The sequence below is a fragment of the Cylas formicarius genome, unplaced genomic scaffold (assembly GCF_029955315.1).
Source record: "Cylas formicarius isolate icCylForm1 unplaced genomic scaffold, icCylForm1.1 PGA_scaffold_2__14_contigs__length_35257938, whole genome shotgun sequence".
In the NCBI taxonomy this organism is placed as follows: domain Eukaryota; kingdom Metazoa; phylum Arthropoda; class Insecta; order Coleoptera; family Brentidae; genus Cylas; species Cylas formicarius.
The window spans coordinates 28,250,325-28,268,327 of record NW_026844319.1 but is presented as its reverse complement, the minus strand read 5'-3'; the positions used below and the strand labels follow the sequence as shown (position 1 = coordinate 28,268,327).

Here is an 18,003-nt window from a genome sequence, read left to right as displayed (position 1 = left end):
TTAGATAAACGGTGTTTTTATTATTCATTATTCAGTCGCAAATAAATATCTATACAAGTTAGCCGTATAACGACGAGCGATGACGCGTTTGTCATTATACAAAAAAAAACACCCCCTCCCCCTTCCCGATTCAAATAAGAAAATGAAATTTAACTGGTCAAACGTCGATTTATTTACACTTTTTTTTTCTTTTTAAGTTGAATTTGATAGAAAAACCGCAGGTGAAAACGAAACCCAAATGGACACCGCGGTAACAAAAAAAAATAAACGACAATGATAATAATAACGATGGTAAACTTTATGACGAAAGAGGCGACGACGCGTGCGACGGGAATAAACGTAATAATAATGTAAAATCGCAATAAATACTTAAAACATGCCAGCGTCGCGCGTCGACGCTTTGGTACGTTTGAACTACCGAAGACGGCCCTCCCGAAAACGACGACGCTGGCGCGAAAAAAAAAGCGGTCGGTAACCATATAAAAGTTAGGGAACAATGGCCGAATATCTTTTTCGCCTGCTTGCAAAAAAAACAGCGTTTTTCGAAACAAAAAAAAAACAGTTAGAGCGCGAAAAAAATAGGTTATATCTTTTCCTTGGAGAAAAATCCGGAAACCGCGTGCCCCGCCCATTGTTCCTTAGCTCGGGCAGCTACGCCAACACGTCTAAATTAATAAACCGGCACGGAAAAATCTGGAGGCGGACGGCGGGGGCGGCTCGCTCAGCTGAGGACGCAGTAAGACGGGGGCGGGGCGCGGCTGTCGCCGCGTCAGTCGATCCCGTCGTCCGATTCCACGTCGCACTTCGAGCCCCTCGCCTGTTGTTCCTCGCCCTCTCTCCTGAACCGAAAAAACAACGTTCCTTACATAAACTTCAAAGCCACGTCAAATATAAAAATTTGAAACGATCTTCGACTACATTTTTTCGAAAATTCTCACCTTCGATTCAACCCTTATAATACCGGCTTTTCGCCGGTAACAGATGCACCCTGTAAGTAATCAAAAAAATGACTGCAACAAAAATTTGAAGGGGACATTTTGAAAGGTTTTGGAAAGCTTTCTGCCAAAGTGGAACCAAAACTAACCAAAAGACTTTTTTTAATATCGAGAATACGTGAAAAAAAAAGTGTTACATCATAAAATTTTTAGTGGACATTTTGCATGATCTCACAGAGCCCTCTTATCAAAAACAACCACTCAGCTGCAGTCGAAAGTATCACAAATACGTCTTTGAGAATTAAGGGAATAGGAACAAAAAATAAGAACTTTTTTTAATTAAAAAACGGGCAACTTTCGAAGATTTTCATTCCCGCTCATAGCCGGCACACCCGGTACGTAATAAAAAAATCTCGGAAAATAAACTGTAGCCCCCGACGGCCACCGTTTTCTCGTGTACAAATTTTCCCGAAATTAATTTTCTTTTTTTATAGAAAATAAACAATTTTTTGTTAAAATCAGGTTACGTTACGTTACGTTACTTTGACGTTCCTACCAAATTCCGGAGACTTACTCTCAAAAAATTGATAAAATTGTTTTTATAATCACTACTGCCAGAAAGAAATACTACTAAATAATTTCGAAGAGAGCTTTCTAAGACCCTTCGAAATGTCGCCTCCAAATATTTTTTTTTTTACAATATTTTATGCATTTTTTTATTTTGCTTACGTTAGTTAACCTTTGTAAACGTCCATATTGTAAGTATCGGCGGTACACATTGGTTAAAACTTCTGGTATTCGAGTATTGCGGATATTTTTTATTCTTTAGGATAAAAAATCAATTTTCCGAATGTTGCCCAGGCATGTTCGTCTTTCATCAATGGATTTAATTCAGAAAACCGTTAATTTTTCAAAAAAAACCTTCTACTCTGCACCCGTTTATATACGGTCTAAGTGGGGGAGGGGCTGTAGGAGGAACGTGAATACTGTCTCGTCATATTGGCGCGAGGGATCCTTGAAAAATGGTAAAATTATATTTCCTAAGAATGTGGTCAATGACGTTTTGAATTTCAAGGACCACGGGCCAGTCGGGGGGGGGGGGGTTACTTCCATACTCTTTTTCCCTGGGAGATTGTGTAAAATCCTGCCATTTTCTTTAGATTTTCGACGAAAACAGCTATGTTGAAAATTTAGGAAAAATTGAAGAAATTCGCAGGATATTGACTGTCCACATCATCTTGGGGCGGCCCTTGCCGTGGCAAAATTTTCGACTGTTATTTGGGCCTCCCGACACCCTGGCATGAGTTTTACCATTGAATTGAAAACAGGCCTAACGTGGGGCCATTCGCGCAACTCGCTTATTTGCAGAGCCCTAAAATAATTTCATATATTCAGATATTAAGCGTTCCATCACAAATTCCCAAAGAAAAAATGCTTCCGAAAGTAACCACACACTTACCACCCTGATCCACTTTCACATTCGAAACATCACCGATCATATATCGAAAGTTACGGTCAGATTTACCAGTCGTCCAAAAATTTGCCAACATCTTCAATGCACAAACAAACTATCAACTTATTCAAGCAAACTCAAAAATTTCTTCCTTTTAAGTTTCTCTGAAGAGGCCAACAGAATAATTGACGAAACTTTAAGCACGTTCGAAGGAACAGGAAAGTGTAAGTTAATGGGCGTGGTCTTGAATGTTGTCCAAGTCTCTTTTCGAAGGACCCAGACAACGGCGACCGACACTCACCCGCGGCAATCGTCCGTCTTCGAGGGCGACGTGTCCAGGTAGATCTTGAGCGCCCTCTCCCGTCCGGGCGAGTAATTTTTTATGACGAACCTGCCGAGGCGCGCGTCCTCCTTCTGCTTGATCTCCTTCCGCTCATCGCGCGTCAACTCTTTCGGTTCCTCCCTGCTATCCCTGCGAAAAAAAATAAAACAGATCGTGCGAGCAAAAAAAAAAAAGCCGACGCGACTCACTTGTAGAAGAACAACGAGCCGTCGTCGATGTTTTGCTCCCATCGGCTTAGCGTCATCCCGTTCGGGTTCCAGTCCAGATCGTCGTCGATCTCGAGGACGTGCATGTCGGACGGGAAATTAGGCTTGACGCAGGTCAGGTCGAGCGATTCCTTCGGGATACCCGACTGGGTGGAAATTTTCGTCCGCAAATCGGCCAACGTCACCACGTCGAGCACGACCTCTGTCAATAGAAACGCGAAACGATGAAGCGAGACGTCCATTACTTGTGACTTTTTGCAACACTCCGCTGCCTTTTTCTTTAGATTCTCATTTTTTTTTTAAGTTTATCAATCGGGTAGATTAAACCGACTTTCCTATCATTAATTTGACTTGCCTTTCAGAAATATTTCTTTAAAATCTGGCAAATTTCTCAGAAAGTCTGACTTGTTTCTCAGGAATTGTGACATGTTTCTCAGACATCATTAGTTGTCGGGAATTATTAATTAACTTAGAAAATCTGACTTGTTTCGCAATTATAAATTGTTTCGTAGAATTTTCGTTTCGATCTTCAGAAATTCTTACGTGTTTTCCCGAAATGCTGACTTAAGTCAAAAATTCTATCATGTTTCCCACAAATTATTGATTATTGATAATTATTTCTGATTTGTTTCTCAGAAATTATGAAGCAAGTCGGAAAATCTGACTTGTTTCTTAAAACTTCTGACTTAACTCAGAAAATATAACTGGTCTCTCAGATCTTCTGATGAATTCTGACTCAGTGGAAGATTCTAATATATTTTTCAAAAATTCTGATTTGAAAGAAATTCCGACGTATTTCTAAGAATTTGAGACTTATTCTTCTATAATTAACTGAAGCAAAGAAAGAAAGAAAGTTTTTGGAAAAAAAAAAACCTACCAAGAACTTTATAAACCAAGTCGAAATTTTACGCGCTTTAAGATAAAAACATTTTATTTCTATACTATTATCACAATTAACATACCATAAAGCTAAGTTTAATTTAGTACCCGATTGAGTTTAGCAAATCTATTAAGAATAAAGTTTTAATTTATATTTATTGTAAAAGGTTTTTTTGCCACACCGATCGCCGGAAATTTAAAATTATACGTTATTTCAAATTTCCCAGGAAAAAATATATATTGTATTCAGTTAAAAATGCCAAAAACTTTACGCGAAGTCGAGCACTGTGTACCTTGGAGCGGACCCAAGGTCAGCGTCGACGGGCTCCACCTCCTCGTGAACACGACCACCTGGTTCTCGGAGGTCACGCACTCGGGCTCCGCGAGTTCCTGCAGGAACAACTCGAACGGGTACATGATGGTGATGTCCGAGTCGAACTTCTGATCGTCCAGGTACACTTTCCTCGGCTGCAGGCGAAAAAAAAAAACGAACGTCGCGCGGGCAATAGACGGGCCACGTCGCCTCACCTTTTTCCAGTTCTTCTCGCGCAATCGACACCTCTCGAACGGGATGTCGAGAACACCGCGTTTCTTCGCCTGCGCGAGTATCTCCCATTTCACCGCGCCGACCGTCTGGTCTTTGGACATGACGTGCTCAAAGAGAAAACAGTTCGGATCCGCGTTGTCCAGCTTCAAGTGGTAAATCTTGCAGCTGTGCTCGTCCTCTTTGAGCACGCGGTCCAACCTCAGCGACAACCTCTCCCCGTCCTTGATCGACCTGAGGGTGTCGTTCAGGCTGTACCATTCCTCCTCGGATATCGGATGCTGCTTGTACACCTTGAAGTATTCCGAGGGAACCCTGAGCACCGGCTCCAGGTGCTTCTTGAGGTTTCCCAGGGACATGCGCTTGTCGACTAGAATCTAACGAGGGACAAGGTCAACGCAATTTCGTGTACTATCTCCGCGTGCGCGTTTACCTTGCAGCACCTGGACCGTTTCGGCTCGTCCGCGTCGTGATTGGTGAACGGCACCACACTCGTCACCTGCGTAGAGTAAAAAAAAAAACAAGAAAACAAGATTGCCTTCAAAAAATCGTCGGTATCGCTTGGTGCGAAGCAGTTTTGAATTTGGAAAATAAGCCACTTCGCGGTTACTTGTGGTAAAGGGACATATTGTTTTTCTATCGTGCTCCTGCGGACCAATATGGAACTTTCGCAAAATGGATGTACTTTAATTCTGCATGCACCCTGTATTAAGTGTCATTCTCATCTCGCCGAACTTCAAAGTCACGACACACTTTGGTAAATACAAAAATTTGTACAAATAATAGCGATTTCCAGTAAATTTTTTTCAAACACCTCGCGCACCCTGTATAATAGACGAAACCTGAAACTCTCGATACAGTTTACGACACTCTTTAAACCAAATTATCCCATGTTTAAAAGTTTTTCATTTACCGCTAACTCCCCACCCCTTTTTTGAAATTTGAAGTCGATAGCTTCAACTTTCGGAGCAATGTCCAAAAAACAGTTGAAAATCGAAAAAAGAAAGATGAACGTTATTTTCGAGAAATTGAATTTTTCGAAAGTAACAAGAAAACGTTGTTCGCTACGGCGTACCCGTTCTTGGAAAAAGAAAGTTTTATATTTTATTATTGGGGTGGTTCGGCGTGAATCTCTTGTACTCTCGCAATTTAGATATTGTGACCAATTAAAAATTACATTGCAAAAATACAAAAGTCAAGGTATTCGAAAATTTGAACCTTTAAAAAATGGCGAATAAACACAAGCGACAAGTTTTGTGTTATTATATTTGCCTTTTTCCCCATTTATATCATTCAGGACTAATAGAATAAAATTATTGACGGATCTATTTTCACAAAAATTCAAGAATACCTTAAAGACGTAATTGCGATGAGCGGTTTCCGAATAATCCCAGTGCATTTCCTCACCGGGCCTGCCCATCACATCGTAGTTGTAGGTATCCTGGCAGGGGTCCGAGGGAGACGACATGTGCTGATCCGTCGCCGAGGACGGCGAACTGCTCGAGAGAGGGGGAGGATAGTCTGTGCCAACAAAAATTTTGTTATTTTTCGACACATCTAGCGCGTCGTCGTCAATCCAATAAGTAATTTTCTATGAAAATATCAAAATTCTTACTCGAAACTTAATTTTTCAGCTTTCATTTCTAAAAAATTTAGAAATATGTGTAAGCACACAAAATAACCAGCACTGTCAAATGGAAAGAGCAGTTATTTCCGGCCATTTTTATCAGAAACGTTCTATGATAAATTTATCTTTTTTTTTTCGGTAATTTCCTTTTCTACAGGCCCTTAAAGGACGCCGCTGGAAATTGGTTTTTCTACAACAACTTTTAATAAAAATGCAATACGAGAGTCATTAGTGGGCACCCCCTAAAATAGTAAACTTAAAACATTTGGTTTATTCGTATCAAGAGATATATCAGGAAATTGGCATCTTTCTACATGAATAGCATGGTAATAGGAAAACATAAACCGTTTATAGAGACTCTTAGCGTTGTCAGTACTACTACTATTATTGATTCTTATTAGACAAATCGGATAAATATAATTAGTAATTGGAATGACAGTTGTATTTGCTCACTTTATTTAGCTAAATGCATGGCTCTGGTTCTGGTGATATCGACTTTTTAACTCGATTGGTTGCATTCACGAATTTTTGAATATTACTTTCAGTGTTCAAGAATTGAGCTTCAACTTTTCGCGATTATTTTCGGGGTGGGGGGGGGGTCATTTTTTGCTAAATTTTGCGATAAGGGATTTCGGATCTTACCGGGTGCGTCACCAATCAGCGTCCTGTCGCTGTCGCTCAGACTATCCTCGCTGTTGCTCTGGTCGTAGCCGTCGCCCGCGCCGCCGCCGCCGCCGCCGCCCCCCGGTGATCCCGCCGCGTCCCTGTCCACGTTCCGGTTGAGGTCGAGCATCGGTATCGACATCATTTCCAGCGTCGACTCGTCCGTGTCCGGCAACGTCACGCTGATACCGATGACGTACTCGTAGCGGGCGGCGACCGATTTGAGACGCGCGAGGTGGTGGGCGTGGTCGGACGGCAATCGCGCGACGTAAAACACGTTCGGACAGTTGTAGTCGAGCTTGACCACTTCGTCGTCGTCGACGAGCAGCCTCGGTTCGCCGTTAAACGACTCGTAGACCACGGCGAGTTCGTCGGCGTCGGTTCCGAGCAGTTCGCCCACGTTGCGACGGAATTCGCCGAACGTTTCGCCGATATCGACCCTCACCAAGAACGGCTCGTCCACGTCCTCGGCGTCTACGTTCACCGGGTAAACTTTAACGTTGACCCCGCCCCGTTTGTACACCTTCCACGGCGTGCCTACACACGCGCGACACCGTAAATAAAAATTCCGTTTTCCGATAAATCAAACGATGACCCGAACGAAACAAATTGCCAAAATAATAAAACAATCTTAATGCGGAAATTATATCAGCTGCATTTATTGCTTTGATGTTTTAAGTGTTTTACGGTATCTTAACCGCACACCTTCGCGGGAACGAATTGAAATTTTCCTTTGAGATTTTAAATTTAATTAAGCATTAATGCTGCGGGGTATTTTCGAATACGTAGAATCGTTTAAATAAATATGTAAAAAAGACATGGAAAACAACGCGTAATTTGAAGACGAAGTGGAGATCTTAATAAGAATTCTTCATGCTGGGTCCAAAAATGGTTGGGTGGAAGGTGCCTTATTTTTTTCTGCCAAAAACGTGCCAAGTGTGGATTACCATGAAATTATGATAAAATAAACTGTTGCCGAAACAATCGCCAAATACTGTTATTGTGTTGGATAATGCCTCGTATCATTCAGCCCAAATTAGATGAATTAAAATAAAGAAAAAATTAAGTCTAAGTGCGAAAAACGAGTAATAAATAAAGAAAATATTTATCTAGAACGATTAGTGACGGAGTTGATCATTGAACTAGGTGACGACAGCAGCGATAGTGACGATTTTTTAAGTGACTGATACTTTATTACTATTATATTTAATATTTTCTATATTAATAATGATACTATGTAGAAATGTTATGAAATAGAACGTAATAAACTGTTACATTGTATTAATTTTTTATTATGTACACGTTTCAAGAGTTTTTAGGCGAAAAAGATTGAAAACACACTTATATCCCGCTTGCTAGTAAGCGGCAGCGGTTTTGGAGTAATAAACAGTAGGCAAAGTTAATCACGGGGTCAATTGTAAAAGCACTATATTTCTGATCCAAGGATAGGCCCGAACGGAAATCCCATGTAACTTTTTAGGTGCCCGAATATTGGCTCCCCTGTATATATAGCAAAAGGTGAAATAAAATTTAAAGTCCGAGTTAAAGATGTCACTATGGTTGTTCGAAATATTCGCCAATGTGTTCGTTTCGTCCTTAACTCCTCTGGACTGTTAGCTGTGGGGAGCGCTACAGGAGGTCGTTTATCGACAAAAGCCGCGCACATTGGATGAACCTCGAGAATGCGTTGTACATTCTCGTGCAAATATACAACTGCGTCTACAGTGACATTTTCAAGTCGGACTTTAAGCTACACTTTCGCCTGAAAATGAGACGACCCCGTCAGTTAGTTTGCCAGTTGTGGGGACTTTTAAACAGCGAATATATTTTTTCTGGGCACCTTCGGTTAAAAAATTCCCAGTTGGGTTTAAAGCGTCACACCGATTCTGAAAATTAAAAAAGATCCTGTGAGCAGAAGCGTGACTATGATGTTTGGTGTGACACTTCCTAGCATAAATCTCTCTTAAATTATATCGAAAATCGAAATTGAATGTTATAAAATACTTTCACAAGGACTAATCGTATAAGAGTAGTGCCATAACCTACAAAATATTTTTTTTGTTTAAAAAAAAATGAATCAGCTTGTAGTAGTGTAGTACAGAAATAAAAAAAAGCGCTGAAAAATATTTTCGCAAGAACCAGAAAAGAACGGGCGTCTCCAATTTATTACCAGTAGTTACATAACCTACAAAATATTTTCTAAATATTTTGAAAAATCCCAGAACCAGAACAGGACGGGCGTCTCCAGAAAAGGACAGACAGGGCTCCCGAGATAGTAAAATAATCTCCAAAACATTTGTATAATATTCAAAAATAAACGAAAAAATAGGAGCAATAACTATGTTTAAAATTAGGATAAACGTAGTTACAACACCGAAAATACAAAAATTGTAGAAAATACTAGTGAGAAAACTGATTGTTAATATCATCCAGACCTACGATCAAGTACCACAGATTTTGCTTAATGGTGGGCCAAAGAAGTTGTACAATAAATTCAAAATTACACTTAAGAAGCAAAGGTTAAAAATTGTAATAGTCGAAAAGGGAATCTTTTCTAACGTTTTCGTTGCATAGATCACCGTTCTCGTTATCGTCAAATATCTCACCCGGCTCCCTGATCTCCAGCATCCATTCGGTGTAGAAGATCATGTCCACTTTCCTCACCAACTCGTTCAGTTTCGTCTCGTCGCTGTCGAAGCTGCAATCGATGCAATTCGATTTCTTATTGTACATCACGATGCGGCAGTCCTGCGGATCGACCACGTTGTCGAGCTTGAAACGGGAGTGGGCGTGTCTGGCCAGCTCGGCCAGTGTCGAGTCCATGAACGTCTGCGCGCACGTATAATAATTATCATCAAACATTAACATCATCGCGGTACACACTCATTAAAAAATGAAATAAATCAAAACCATAGCAGATAAGGAAGATAATCCACCCGAAGAGTTCACCTAACAAATACAAACCCAAAGAAGAACTAACCAAAATCAACTGAAATTGGATATTGAATCGCGGTTAAGGTCGGTGGTTTAGAGCTCTGAAAAAACCAACGGGATGTAGAAGGAGATTTGTAAAAAAGGGTAGAGATTCTATGGGACTGATACAAAGTGTGCAGAATGCGACCATTTAGTGGAAGATTTTCCAATTTTTATTTCAATATCTGCCTGTTAGTTTTGTTGCTGACGATTATATCAAATAATAAACAAAAACCCCTTACGGATATTTTCATCTCGAGCGTGTTGTTGGTGACGGGATGCGTGCACACCACCCCGATCTTGACCATCTCGTCCTCCTTCTGGCGGTTGAGGCGGTCCCGCTCCTCCCTATCGCGCATGTCACGCAGCAGCGCCTCTATGTGGGGCGGGAACTCGGCGACCGTCATGGCGCGCGCGTTCCGCCCCCCGTCGATCTGCCGGTACATCAGCATGTACGCGTTCGTGCTCGAACTGTAGACGCCGCTGTAGTAGCCGCGCTGCGGCCCGCCCCCGTACGTCTTCTTGATGTCGTCCTCGGTGATGGGACCGACCGTCTGGTCGTTGAAACAGTACCACCTCGCCTTGTCGAAGTCTTTGATGTAGGCGTAGTAATGTCCGCCGGACGCGCTGCCCGAATGGATCATTATGCTGAACAGCTCGTAGACGTACGGGCCCTTCGCGTCGTTCTCGCGGTGATTCGTGCCCGAACTTACGTCGATACCTGCGCGTTAAAAGTCTCTCAACATTCAGCTCCGGAAGAACGGTCTTACAGTAGGTACACTTCCATCAGAAATATAGTGCTTTTGTGATTAACCCTTACCCGTAACTATTCCAGGACAGTCCTAGGAATTTATCTAACAAGCAGGATATAGGTAAGTAAGTTTTCAATCTTGCAAAAAATTAGTACAAAGTAACAATTCATTATTTATTATTAATATACAAAACATTAAATATAATAATAATAATAATAATAATAATAATAATAATAATAATAATAATAATAATAAAGTATAAGTCACTTAAAAAATCATCACTAACGCTACTGTCGTCACGTTTATTAATTGTTTGGAACTGAAAATCCATTTTCTTCAAAAAAGTACGCAAACGACTCCTTCTCACAACTAATGTCTGTACTTTTGTATGCAGTTCTTCTAGGGTTAAAACACTATTCACTATTTATAAGCGTCGTAGATTATATGTTTAATTAGATCTGCGTGCTATTCTTTATAAACTCGAGAAGTGCCTGCATCTTCTCTCATTTTGCCCTTGACTATCCCATTCGAAACAATTTTTTTAACATTCGAAGACCAATGGATGCGTTTTTTTATTTGCTGAGGTAGTTCCTATTCTAAATTACCATCTCCACTTCGTCTTCAAATTCTGCGTTGTTTTCCACGTCTTCTTCAAACAGGAGAACATCTGCTTTATTCCACGGTCTCTTAAAAACTAAGCAGTAATTGTAAGATTCTAATAAATATTTACCTGTATTCTTATGACGTACCTTTATCTAAAAAAAGACTTTTTTTTACAAATCGAAGACCTATGTACAAGACATAAAAATACAAGAAGAAGACAGGCACATGATTCAAAAATGATTATTCTCGAACTTACCTGTAAGGTAAATAGAGTACCCTTATCCTTTCAACTATCCAGTGAAACCATCCTCGCGGGGTCAAAGCTCGAGAAGGATCATATTCAAATAGCTCCGCAATATATACGAACATATTGCAATTCAGATTAAACTTAAAAACGATACATATCACCTGATTTTAAAATAAACGCTTCTACTTATTCAAAAATACCCCGCTTGATCAAATTTAAAACGGTCCATTTACTCACCGCTATTCTACTCACGACAATCGAATTGAAATTTAGACATATTAATTATAGGGTCAAAAAAATGGTCGTTTGCGCTCACCTTCGTCGCTGTCGCCGCAATTGTCGTCCTGGCCGTTGATCGTGGAAGACATGTCGGTGCCCTGGCAGCTCTCGTCGTCCGCCGAGCCGGAGTCTGCGGTGCTGCACTCGTCGCACTTGACCACCGCCTCCCGCTCGTCCGGGGGCGGTTCGTCGTCCGCCCTCGCCGTCGCCGTTATGAACGTGTTCAGGTTTAGTTTTTCGGGGAAGACGACCCTTGCACCGGAATATTAAAATAATGGGGCATTCGCGGATTTATATTTTTTATTGAATAAAAAAAAGTACAAATTTAACGTTAAAAACGTAACGGGATGTTTTCGTGCTGAGAGGTTTAAGCTTAACCTTTTTAACTTTGATTGATTTAACCGAATGGCAAAATTAAAAATTTAAATATAACTATGTACAAAAAAAATAAATGGAGATGAAAATTAGATATGTTATATAAATAAAGTATAAAACAAGTGAACAACGCGGTTTTACCGGAAGTGACTTTCGACAGCTCTAATAGTATTGCGGACAATAGGGTTCAAAAATTTCAATATGGCCTTTTCTCTCAGTCGATTAAAATTTTTCAATAGAAAACCATTTGACAAAAATAAAAAAAAACTTTCCCTTTTATCTGAAGTACACTGACATTTAAATTACTTTGTAGTAGTTTTATGCATCTCTATTACTACAACACTATCCACGGAGCTACGCGGCGTGTATCAAAATTTTGGTATATATACAATCTATATCGCGTTTTAACCAGGGACTTGAGGGTTTTGGTCTAATATATCGCGTACTTTCTACAATTCGCAGCGCATAGTTCCGGGTGTTCGAACGTTATCCGACTTTAAAACAACCCCGTTACGGAGAACAGACACCGCAATGTCGAGCAGTTCTGCGTCGCCACGGTATTTAATGAGCTCGTTTGTTTCATTTTCCCATTTTTTGGACCACTTTCGTTTACAACATCATTTTCATGCCCCTTGATAATTTCCACATTCCCTGCTTTAATTTCCCAAAGTGTTTGTCACTCGCGCCGTTTCTCGGGGTTACTGAAGGATATTTTTTAGAAGTAAGATATTATTTGTTTTTTCTAATCGCCTACCGTTTTCATTACTTTACTACTACTTAAATAATTCGACAATTAACAAAATTTGTTTTGTATTCAACGATTCATAGATTTTGGCCGGTTGATTAAACCTAATTATGTTTAGTATTTCGGAACTGTTCGGCAAGTCAATAAGAACCAAAATCCAACTTTTTCTACCGCGTAATTCTTTTATTTATATTTTAGGTTAGGATAGGTATCGGGATGGCTATTTTATAATTTACAATTACAATTACACATTGCAATTACATTGCCACAGAGCCAAACATTTTGTTTAATGTTAAATTGAACAGCCACTACACTTACTTGTCGTTCAACTTGATGCGGTGCATCGTGTTGTAGTCGAAGTCGAAGCGTTTTAGGTGCAACGTCAGCAGGTACGGGAACTTGATGAACTTGAGGCCCTTGTGCGCGTCGCACTTCTTGTCGCACTTCTCGCAGAAGTACTGGTTGTTCCCGTCCAAAGTTTCGGGCTGGACGAACGCCCGCAGCGCCTCCTCGACGCTGTTGTAGGCGACGGAAGAACCGAACGGTCTGACCGGCAGCGGGATGTCGAGGAACGTGTCCTCACGCGACTTTTCCGTCTGGCACTCCAGACACTTGACGTAGTCCAACATTTTGCCCTCGTAGAGGTCGTTGATTAGGTTCGCCTGCGTCGTAGACTTGAATTTCTGCTCGAGCGCGTCGAACATGACGCGGCACAGCTCCTGGATGTCGTGCTGGTGCCACGCGTCGCTACCTAACCGAGACGACCACGGAATAGAACCTCCTCGACTAACTTTACCAAAAACTCAGGTTTTCAGGTAACAATGGAAGTAATTTGGGCACCCAGAGGTGGCACTTATCTCGTTCCTGCTTGGGATGATGTATCCAGCAAAAATATAGGTTTCCGATAAACGCCCCAAATAGAGGAAAAACTCATATACTTGTACGGGTAAATATGTTTTTAGGTAACACCCACTTTCGTCGTTACTGCTTATGCTAATTTATTCACGTACCGCCCAAAATATACGAGAAACCGTGAGCTTCGACCAAAAAATCTCATAGAAAATGCGTCGTTCCTGGTTGGTTTTAGTTAGTAAACAAAAGGAAAGAGCAAATACAATATGTACGTATAATATAAGTCTGAAGCTGAGGTGGTTTTTACTTGATGAAAATCTATTCAACACAATTAATGTTCAAACTGTCACATTTATTTATTGGCACGGTGATGCCCACACAACTGTCAAAAATCAATAAATAACCGTGAAAATCTGAACACGATGCTCTTGTCAAATATCTAATAAACTAGTAAATAAAACTTCTCGGTTGACGGAGATAAGATTTTTATCGTACCAAACGTTCCGCGCATCTTTCGTGGCGCCATTTGATGCGCTTAACTTTAACTCAAACAATTCGACAATTAAGAAAATTGGTTTGCATTCGACGATTAATTGATTTTGGATAGTCGATTAAAAGCTAATTATGTTTAGCATTTCGAAACTGTCAGTTAAGTCAATAAGAACCAAAATCTAAGTTTTGTCGCTGCATTGTTGAAAACCTGTTTGGCTATTTTATAATTTAAAATTACAATTACACATTGTAATTACGTCGCCGCAGAGCTAAGCACTTTGTTTAGGCCCAGTTGCTGAAAAAATTTTTTTTTCCAATACCGTACCTCGGAACCCTCGGTGGGACACCCAGTAGACCTATGTTAAAGAAATAGAATAGGTCTGAAAATTGACTTTCACATCATATGTCGAAAAATTATCAACAATTTATCGATAAAACACATTTCATATTTTAGCTACTCGTTCTTGACGGCGAACGTAGAAAATTGAGCATCGTTTATTCGAGTTCGATATTATTTTTTGGACATGTCGATATATTATCGACAATTTATCGATAAAACACATTTTATATTTTACGTTTTGTCCACTGGCTGGGATTTAATTTCCAATTAAATAACCAACCGTTTTTTGAGAGTGGTGTCCCCTGTCCTTTGCGCCAACTTTTATGGATCGCGAATTTTCAAAAAAAATTCAACGTTTTATACGAAAATTTTGAATTTTTTAATGATGCCAATGGTTTCTATGCGTAAATATCTGAAAGTTCCCCTACCCCCTAAACCTAGTCGTTCTTGACGGCGAACGTAGGAAATTGAGCATCGTTTATTCGAGTTCGATATTATTTTTTGGAAATGTCGATATATTATCGACAATTTATCGATAATACCCGTTTTTACCTAAACCGAGGTAGAACAAGTGTCTCCGGTCGTCGAAAAAAAAGATGTACCTTGCCAACCGAAGCTGGTCGTGAGGTCGGTAGTCTCGACCGCCGTTTTCCCGGACGTCTGCAAATTGAGGAACAACTTCTGCAACTGGAACGGGATGGAGCGCGTCTCGTTTTTGCCGTCGAACTTCCAAATGTACAGGGCGTTCCGGAACTCGGGCGTCATGAACAGCGCCTGCAGCAGGCTGTTCAGGTAGCACGTCATCGCCTGATTCACGAGGCCCACGTACGTCGGCGACTCCGCTGGGGAATTGCCCTTTTTTGACGCCCGCGTAATACTTAGACGTTGCACGTTTTCGAGATGCAGGCCGTTTTTTTTTTTTGCTTATCTTTGCTTCGATTTTGACTCGCAACCATAAGGGACTTTACGTATTTGTAAATTGCAGGAAATTATTTATACCAGATTTTTGAGCAATTAACGAAAAACCGATTGTGTTTAAATAAAAAATTAAAGCTCTGAATCTCGAAAACAAAGCAAATTTCGTTCAGTCCAGTTCAGAAAAATTAGTGTCTCAATGTAAGTAACGTCGGACGTTTCCGACGCCATTTAAAGATAACTGTTTACAAACTCTAAAAGAAAACAAATACGTAGAACGAGCAATTAAATAATTTTTTCATCAATATAATATACGGAGCGTTTTCTAATTGAATGTCAATAATTAAATGTAAAATCGAAAAACGTTCAAGTCGAACTCGAACTGTAAAAAGTGGGCTTATGTTAAGTTTTATTAAAAAAAAAAAACTTGCATTGGTTTCGTTTTTGCCGGTTTTCTCTACGGGAAGAAGAAAACGTACCGATCACAGAATCGCTTTGGGGTTTTCTCCGTATCGGGTGCATGGTGTGGCTCCGATCGAACTTGAACTCAAACTCTGGATAGCTGGTGACGAATTCGCGGGTGGTGGGGCTGGCAGAGGCGCCGAGCAACAGGTCGTCCTCTAAGGCGTCGGACACCGACAGCGACATGTTCTTCTTCTGCCGCGTGACCAGCAGTTCGTAATCGGCCGCGCTGTCCACCGGCCACAGGTCCGCCTCGTACAGCGTTTTTTCCTTCAGCTCGCTCAAGTTTCTCTGGAAAGCGAGACTTTTTTGAAATTGCCATCCCTCGGAATGGATTCATTTTGACCGATTCACTTTTCAATGAGGATAACTGGCAAAAAGTTAAGAACAAAAAAAAACTACTGGAGAAGAGAAAGCACCTGCATATCTCTAGAGCAGAAGGTATTTCAAAAATAAACTATAGATAATATTACGCCGTAACCTATATTGTTTGGGTGAATTTACAATCAGAAACTACCCACAATCTATGAAATTAAAATTTAGTATGTAACTTTTCTAAGCAAGCTAGAATATACAAAAAAAAATACCTCCAAGGTTCTATACGCTTCAAGTATGTACAATTAAGAATTATTAATAATGTAATGTAATTGCTGATTGTTAATATTTATAATCAAATGAACAACAATAGATATAAAAATATATATAAATATTTGAGGTTATACTCTGAGTGCAATCTTCACTTTTGTGAAAGTCCACCTCGAGATGATGCAACACAAGTTTTTTGTTTTTATCTGAGCACCCTTCTGAGGCAATTAGACATAAGCTGTCGGATGTCACATTGACCTTAGTTTTTCGAAAACTGCATGTCAGTTTACGAGTTGGGACATCAAAGTTAAATTTCAGTTTAGTTAGTTAGTGTGTCCCAAGGAAGCAACACGCGACCTCTGTTTGTATATCATAGTGGAAACGGTAAAACCGTGATCTTATAACGCATATTTTTTCTGATGTTCGCAAAACTTGCTTAAGAATCCTCGATATAAACGTTAGTAAGGGTCGACCAAAAAATTTCAAAAATCTTTCACTCACTAGCTCCTTCTCGCCGGCTTTTATGACAATCTCGAGCTCATCCGGTTGACTGTCGAACTTGTCCGATACCTCTTTGAATATCTCGTCTATGGTCTTCATCGGTGTCAGGGTGATATGAGTTGGCTCGTGAGATTGCCCGTCGTCTTGCAGCGTGACCTTAAAGGAGCTCTCTTCCTCGATGCAGACCATTTTCTGCTAGAACAGGTAATAAATCGGAAAAACTCCAACCAGAAGCTGTGAAAAAACGACCAAATTTAGAAAACCGCAACGCTCAAACACAACAAATATTACGGAAAGCGCCCGATATGTGTTTTCACACATTAGGCTGAGAGTTTGAATGACGATTTTCACCAGTTCACAACGACCTATCCTTAATGAGCCACCCGACGCACAACACTTTGTAAATATCTGCTTATCTCTGGCGAAGCACGTGTGGGTTATATTTTACGTTCACAACAATGGGTATGCGCTTTGAAAAACCAAAGACCTACTTCCGTCAAGGTGTGGGTTGCGCCGAAAACGGGGCAGATTTTAATAACCCTAAACTCGCGAGAGAGTTATTTTTCCTGTCTCAAAAGAAACGGCAATCTTGGCATCAGGCCAGAGATAATTTTAGATATGAAAGCGTTCGTCGGGATAACTATTACTAAAGTCTTAAACTGGAAAAACGCAGCGCAGGACTCACCGATTCCGTGATAAGACAAATCTTGGCGTTTTCGGAAGATCTTCGGGCCCCAACGAATACCGCCGCCTAAAACAACGCGGCGTGACGAGGAAACTCGGGAAGCGGAAAAACTAATGCGAGTTTTTTTTTTCACGATTGCAACATTTTTTCCGCCGTCCCCAGTGACAGTATAAAATATTTGTTTACGTCACCGACCGCATCTCAAGGCTCGTCCGACAACAAAGTGCCTTCGTAAATAATTATACGCCGTACGTGTACGTTTACGCTTTACCGCGGGTCATATTTATTCGGCACGACACGGAAAAAATAACTGTTTCGCTAATTCTTACCGGAGGAAACTGACATGTGCTAAAAGTCACGAGACGCCATTTTCCAACTGACTGTCAGTGGTCGGCGACGTTGCCATTTTGTATCGCCCGGGCGGGAAAAATTGCGCCTCTTGCCAAATGCGTTCTAAGAAGATAATTTGAGTAATTTGTTGCCTTAGAATCGATTAAAACTATTTAAGCTGCAATCGTCATTACTTATATAGTTTGTATGTGATTCT

General features: G+C 40.6%; 1 protein-coding gene across 4 annotated transcripts; it reads right to left on the bottom strand.

Moving 5' to 3' along the window:
• On the bottom strand, nt 1-17,911 carry LOC132697791 (ubiquitin carboxyl-terminal hydrolase 47). 4 transcript variants are annotated; one of them, XM_060663439.1, is made up of 17 exons: nt 17,786-17,852; nt 17,457-17,522; nt 16,772-16,963; nt 15,703-15,976; nt 14,911-15,150; nt 12,943-13,375; nt 11,542-11,756; nt 9,866-10,344; nt 9,257-9,479; nt 6,630-7,187; nt 5,712-5,881; nt 4,794-4,859; nt 4,345-4,737; nt 4,110-4,284; nt 2,920-3,139; nt 2,690-2,860; nt 1-839 (listed from the first exon to the last, which is right to left on the bottom strand). In XM_060663439.1, exons 3-17 carry the CDS (start codon nt 16,958-16,960, stop codon nt 770-772), a joined length of 3,876 nt encoding a protein of 1,291 aa, XP_060519422.1. In that variant the 5' UTR covers nt 16,961-16,963; nt 17,457-17,522; nt 17,786-17,852; the 3' UTR covers nt 1-769. The 4 variants fall into 4 exon arrangements, with proteins under 4 accessions (XP_060519422.1, XP_060519423.1, XP_060519424.1 ...); XM_060663440.1 differs by having other exon boundaries at nt 16,772-16,966; nt 17,786-17,837; XM_060663441.1 differs by lacking the exon at nt 17,457-17,522 and having other exon boundaries at nt 17,786-17,911.
• Nucleotides 17,912-18,003: the final 92 nt, after the last annotated feature.

Coding starts and splice junctions, on each gene's coding strand:
- LOC132697791 (XM_060663441.1), bottom strand. CDS start 16,960: ATGGTCTGCATCGAGGAAGAGAGCTCCTTTAAGGTCACGCTGCAAGAC. Junction 7,188..9,256: donor GCTGGAGATCAGGGAGCCGG/GTGAGATATTTG, acceptor GCGCGTGTGTAG/GCACGCCGTGGAAGGTGTAC. Junction 5,882..6,629: donor GCTGATTGGTGACGCACCCG/GTAAGATCCGAA, acceptor TTGTTGGCACAG/ACTATCCTCCCCCTCTCTCG.